This window comes from Penicillium rubens (assembly GCF_028828025.1).
Source record: "Penicillium rubens strain IBT 27055 chromosome Unknown utg000003l_segment0_segment0, whole genome shotgun sequence".
NCBI classification, from domain to species: domain Eukaryota; kingdom Fungi; phylum Ascomycota; class Eurotiomycetes; order Eurotiales; family Aspergillaceae; genus Penicillium; species Penicillium rubens.
The window spans coordinates 4,018,537-4,025,011 of record NW_026890601.1 but is presented as its reverse complement, the minus strand read 5'-3'; the positions used below and the strand labels follow the sequence as shown (position 1 = coordinate 4,025,011).

General features: G+C 50.1%; 2 protein-coding genes across 2 annotated transcripts; one reads left to right on the top strand and one right to left on the bottom strand.

Moving 5' to 3' along the window:
* Positions 1-320: 320 nt before the first annotated feature.
* N7525_007743 (uncharacterized protein) lies at positions 321-3,058 on the bottom strand (the record flags this gene model as incomplete). The annotated part of the gene is made up of 2 exons (XM_002568150.1): positions 321-2,912; positions 2,969-3,058. 2 exons carry the CDS (start codon positions 3,056-3,058, stop codon positions 321-323), a joined length of 2,682 nt encoding a protein of 893 aa, XP_002568196.1.
* Positions 3,059-3,616: 558 nt separating this feature from the next.
* Positions 3,617-4,561, top strand: N7525_007742 (SSH4 family protein; the record flags this gene model as incomplete). The annotated part of the gene is made up of 1 exon (XM_002568149.1): positions 3,617-4,561. One exon carries the CDS (start codon positions 3,617-3,619, stop codon positions 4,559-4,561), a length of 945 nt encoding a protein of 314 aa, XP_002568195.1.
* Between the last annotated feature and the right edge of the window lie 1,914 nt (positions 4,562-6,475).

Sequence of the window (6,475 nt, the reverse complement as noted above, 5' to 3'; positions counted from 1 at the left end):
CCTCTTTCATTATGTAGCTAGTCACCTAGGAGGTCAGTGAATACATTTACAGTCGAAGACATGCAGCTTCAATTAAAGTCCTGTTTCAATTCACATACATTTCATTCAATTAATTATGGGAAACTGTCTGTAAGATAGCCCAAAGATTGTAACCATCAAGGACGTAGGTGCAGATTGAGATGCAGGAATCCCAAACACGAGACATGGAATTGAGAGGAGCGGAAGAGATAAATCATAACATCATGGTAATCGTTCATGTCATAGATAGCTTGCAAATGTTTTCAAATAAGTGTCATCGAAGCCTGTGAACCCCATCACACTCAATGATGCCGTTCATGCATCTCAACAACAGTAGCCCAACCCTCACAGCAAGTTCGGCTCATATTATGTCCACACCAGCAGCAGGTCACCTTGCGAGGTAGAAGAGGTGCAGGCCGTAGATCGGACATGCCCTGGGCAGCATGAGGGGCCGGGAATTGACCGAATGGCAGAGATCGTGAACCTGTCAGCTTGCGCATACCGGTGTCGGGTTGCTTCTTGGAACGGGACTTGCCCAACTTGGAATCTGAGTCTTGACTCTCGGGGCAGGCCAGACGCGCGTAAACTTCCGACGGTGGGTCGTGCCAGTACTTGCAGCGGCAGCAGATCACGAAGACCTTGGCGATGGTTTGTGGGCTGCGGGCTTCTTTCGCTTTTTGAGATCTTCTTTTGAGTATGCTCATGGGACCCGGTCGGGTTTGGGGGCTGCCGGTTTGGCTACTTGCTTGCGTGCTGGCCTGCATACCGGGATGAAGGTCGGGCTGAGTGCCAGGTTGAGGGCTGTACTGTATGCCACCAGAGGCATCGGGATGAGAGCGAGCCTGCTGAATAGGCTGCGTGCCAGATTGGATGCCGGGCTGAGCGCTGGGTTGGGTACTGGGTTGAATGAGTGGACTGACGGGGGACTCCTGTGCAGTCGGCGCTTCAACAGCAGGGATCGAGGGACTGGTATCCACGCGAGTCAGCGAATCGCGTTTGAATCCAGGGGATTCAGGTGTATCTTCGTCAGCAGTGTCATAATTTGAATGACCGTCGTGGGAGGAGCTGTGTGAAGGAGTGCGGCTATGTCCTGGTATGAATCCACCGGGTCCTCCAACAGCAAGGATATTCCCTGGGAGTTCGGCGGAAGTACGAGAAGCTCGACGGGGAGATCTCGCAGGGACAGTGTAAGTGTCATCGGTCAGATCTTTAAATGTTCGGCTGTTTCTCTCGATGGGCGAAACACTTCCTGCATGGAATGGAGACCTGACTGCTACTTGGAAAGGAGACGCCGGGATTTCTCTGAGCGTATCAGTTGACGTGGTTGGCATTCTTCGAATCTCGAGACTCCGTCTTTCGCTCTTGACTGGAATCTGTGGCAGTTCGATCGATTGCTGGGTCTCTTGGAAGTTTTCCTTGAAACGACTCGAGGTTCGTTTGGGGGTATGCGAAGAAGCGATAGGCAACCGGCTTCTTCCCCGATCCTCGGGATGAGGTTGAGTGGGGGAGTGTGATGCCTGGGATGAGGTATCGTGGTTAAGGTTTTGTGTTGTCAGTGGTCTCGGAATCTTGGAATCATCCCGGGGTGATTCATCCGTATTTGCAGGATTCAGGGCGAGGGGAGACGACTTGTATGCTCGTGGGAAGGGATCAACTCGATTCTTCCTGGCAAGGTTCCCCGTGGAATTTGCTTGTGCTGGGTTAAGTGGTTGGTAAGACCTAACACTGGATGGACTTGACGAATTGTCTGGAGATTCTGGAGGTGTCATCATCTCCTGCAACTGACGAGCCGTGGTAATGGTAGGCGAATCAGGATGATTAGATGAAAGGAAGTTAGGCTGGCTCAAGCTTTGCGGCATTGGCATGCTAGTAGCCCTGACGGAACGGTCATGGCGAGTCAGACAATCGTGGGGATAGTCTGCTGTAGGCATACTCTTCCTGTCATGTTTCAGAGCTGCGGAAAACAACTCCCTATCCAGATCGCCGGAGGATGCTAGTGTCACGCCGTGTCGAGTCCCGTTTCCAATCACGGTCCGACTACCGATGGGAATCTGCTCTGACACGGACCGATTGGACTCACGGCCGTCCTTTGTCTTCCAGGCTTCAGCCATCCTCCAGTTCTCACGAAGATCATCAGACTTTGCTGAGGTGTGCAAACGGTTGTGCTGGGCTGGTTTCGGTATTTTGTTAGAAGCGGATAGATTCAGCGCGGTGCCATGCTTGGACTGTAGCTCCCGAGTGATAGCCGTTCCAAACCTTTCCGGTAGGGTCAAAGGCAGAGAGGGTGGGTTCGTATCTGTCCTGAGCTGGCTAAACTCGGCAGACGGAAAGTCTTGCTCACTCGAATTTGAATTCCGGCGCGATCGCCGGAATATTGAGGACAGGCCACTTGACGATCTCGGACGTTCTGCATTTGCACTGGAGCTTCTGCTTGAGCTGCCCACAGGTTGTTTCTTGGTCAGACGGCGAGAGGATCTCTCGTAGGTTCCAAGGTCGGCCTTGGATTGAGAATCCTCAAGTGCTAGCAAGCGCTTCTCTAGTTCCTTTCTCTCGGCTTCCAGGCGCTTTGTGACACGCTTTTCTTTCTTGTTGGGTTTACCCCAGGCTGGCGATTTGCAGATATTGTCATCATCTTCATTGGGACGGGTAGGCAAGGGCGTCATTTGGGTCGGAGTACCATCCTGCCCAGCCCCGTTTGTGACTGATACACTTGAGCCAGGTGTACCAGTGGAGGGCAAACGAGAGTTGGAGGAGTAAGAGAACGAGCTGGGCCCTGTCTCATCGTACGAGGCGTGCTTCGCATAGGGATTATTATCGGTTGTCTCATGCGCGAGAGCTTCGCGAGCGAGAAAGGGAACTGGGGGAACGAATTCGCCATTTTGACTGTGTCGTCTCTTCAAGGGGTCAAATCAAGTTCCAATTCTTTTTTTCTTTTTTCACTGTGACTTACATCGATAGATTTGCTAAAGACGCGGTGGATGTGGTCCGAGATGGAGGATCGACGGGCCCTGCGGGGCGGATCGGTGGAGAAGGTCTCCATTGTTTGGCAGATTGGTTTAGCGAACGTGAAAAGAGACTGACATTGAACGGGAAACAGTAGATCGAGGGAGCGTAGAATCGTCGAATCGTAGAATCGTGAGGCGTGAGACGTGAGACGTGGGATGTGAGTAAGTCAGAGAAACAAAAACGAGAGACAAAGGCCCAAGGCCAAAGGAAAATACAAAGGAAAAAGAGAATTTGCGTTCAGTCGGGAATCGAAGAAATTCCAAATCTGCTGCAGCTGAAACCTTCCACAGAGCTATTCTTAGCTTCTTAGCTTTTTTTTTATATTTATTATCCTGATCTGTAGATTTATACACTACATATGTACATTTATGAAGAAAGTGATAAAATGATCCTTAGTCTAATTCTAAACTCTTGAAATTGTGAAACTGTCAGAATGAGAGAATCCAACAGTCGCAACTCCTCGCACTCCTCGCACCCCTCCGCTTGGCATCGAGAGTCTCACCTTTACATCTCCCCAGAAATAAAAAACAAAACCCTTTGAGCCTTAAAAACAAAACTATTACTCGATACAAACCCTACAGAGAGCTACACAATGTCCAACCATCACGACCTCCCGCCAAGTTATGATGCATCACAACAATCCTGGGGGAACTCCAGTACCCCACAGACAGACCCTTCCTCCAACCCACCTCCATATCACAACTGGCAAGAAGCAGTCCCAGACACAGCGACATTCCCACCACCCCCAATCACCGGCTATCTAATCTCAGGCACGGGGAACGCCTCCGAGGACGACGCCCAGCGCGCCCACGACTTCTGCGACTCCGTACCCCTCTGGCTCCCAACCCAGCCCTCAACCGCCGTCTACCACGACGTGCAGGCCCACGATCTTCGACCCGTACACCCAGCCGAGCTGCGTGGCCATGTTTCGGCTGTTGCGCGCGGCCGCTGGCGTGGACACAGTGGCGACGGGAACGGGGATTGTGTCATTCTTACCCAGCTGCCCATGTACTTCCCCGCTGCGGACTCGCCGTTTGTGCGTGAGCAGAAGAAGACCATCTACTTTGAGGTTAAGTTGTTGGCGTTGAGGGCGGGGCCGACACCGCAGGATTGTAGTGGGATTTCGATTGGATTTGTTGCGCAGCCTTATCCGTCGTGGAGATCGCCTGGTTGGGAGAGAGGTGGGTTGGGGGTGTTCTCGGATGATGGGTGTCGGTTTGTGAACGATTCGTTTGGGGGTCGGGATTTTACGACGGCCTTCAAGGTGGGTGAGACGGTTGGGTTGGGGATGGAGTTTGAGCTGCCGGAGAATATCTGCAGTGGGGATAAGAAGACTAAGAGATGCAAGGTGCATATCTTCTTCACGCGGAATGGATGCCGATCTGGGGGCTGGGATCTGCATGAAGAGGTCGATGCGGATTCTGGGGGTGTTGAGGGCTTGGAAGGGGACTATGACCTCTATGGGGCGATTGGCCTGTTCGGTGGCGTCGATTTCGAGTCTTGTTTTGACCCTGCAGGCTGGCTATGGAAGGAATGAAGTGATGTCTGCCAAGTATCTTTCGGAAGTAAGGAGGGCACGAGGGTCAGGTCATAGGGCTGAACGGGGGGGTTTTTTTTTGCTTTTTGCTTTATGCTTTATGGCGTAGGTATGGCTTATGACTTATGTTGTATGGCTTTTGGTATGCTTAGATAGTACAGCTTGATAACAAAACTATTAAATTCAACACGAATTAAATCAGAAAGGCTAAGACAAAGAACATCTCAAAGCCAAGCCAAAAAGCAGCTAACATCTCGATGCCTAACTAATTTACACGGCCTATTTCAACGGCCCACGCCGAGGCTACATACCCTGCATAGCGTAAACGAGACCCTGCACGTGTGTTCTAGAAAGGTATTTTTATTTTTCATTTAATACCCTCGGCCTTCCTAGTAACTGCAGCGCATTAGTGGCCGGGGGGATGCACGAGGTGCAGTTCCGCTACAACGACCGTCTGATGAGCAGGTGCATCTCTGCCGCTTTTCCGTATGGTCCCCGGTCTATCCCAGCTGCATGAACGGCAGTAATCGTTTTATTTGACGTCAGGATGCGCCGAGTGCATTGCGATCTTTGTCCTTTTGCATATGTAGATATTGGCGGTTGGGCAGTTTCAGGGAGTTCGTACCCTATTTTATACGCACTTGTATACATGTATGATAACACTAGCTAGTGGAAGTAGTAACTAACTAACTATATAGAAGATAGACGGGTTAGCAATGAAATGAGCAGAGTGCAAGTGAGGCTGAGACTTGGGATAAATATACATGTAGCTAGATGACCCCGGTACTAACAAAGAGTAGTGCGCACTGACAGCAATACGGAGATAAGGCCACGCTCGGTGCTCTTCTAAACATGTTCGTTAAACGACTATTCATTTAATTCGTATCTGCATATCAATTGACATCCCCAGGGGTTCATAAGACGTGATTAGTACGAAGGAGCCGCAATCTCCGAGAGTTGATTGCTATCCCTATAACGCTTGACTTTGAGGGGCAAAGTCAAGCGTTATAGGGATAGCCAAGATAAACTGAGATATTGTACAAATATCCATCAATGTATCTCTAAATGGAGAAGCCGACCTTGTGTTCTCCATTAAAATACTCCGTACGGTAATTGCAATACAGGTGGAGAAGCGAAGTGATAATCCCGAGACTGCCAGCCACCAAAAGCCCATTTCTGCAACTAACCCAAACCCACCAGAGAGCGGCTAGAATGGCACGGATGTTTCCACCTTGAGTTATACCCTTAATATCATCCCATTTACATTGGGGGCATTAGGGGAACACGGGCTCATATTAGCGCCAGGGCTCCTATCTTGTACATCACCTTGACATATTTATTCTATGGATGTTACATGTTATATGAATTGCTTTTTCCCTCTCTACTGAGGGGTAAATAGAACACAATGGGGTTGTGTTCTACATATGTACTAAGTATCTTTGTTCGATCCACTCAAAAAGTTACGAATCCCCCCCCCCCCCCACAGCCGATCTAAATTTCTGAATAATATTCTGCTATGTTGTAAGGTAGGAAAGAGTTGAACTAAACCTCGAAAGGGTAAGAGAAATATTATCTTGAAATGGGTTTGGCCGAAGGGGAAATTTGGTCTGATCGACTGCATGTCATCGCCCCTTTTTCCCGTGACAGTTCCCGTTTGGCCCCCACCTATTGATTTTGATATCCCGGACTGACCTCGGGTCTATGCGCCCAAACCCACAATACCTTCCCCCTCTCTTTTTCACAAATCATAATATTGAAAGTGAAATAGAAATCCGGCCATTCCCGGCTGCTCGGTGGGGTTGGAGCGGGTGCAATACACTACTGGGAGTCCGTGCAGCCGAGATACGCGTTTGTTTCACTCAAGACGTGATCTGGCCACGGCCGGAGACCGTGGCCATTTTGTGCTTTTCAAGT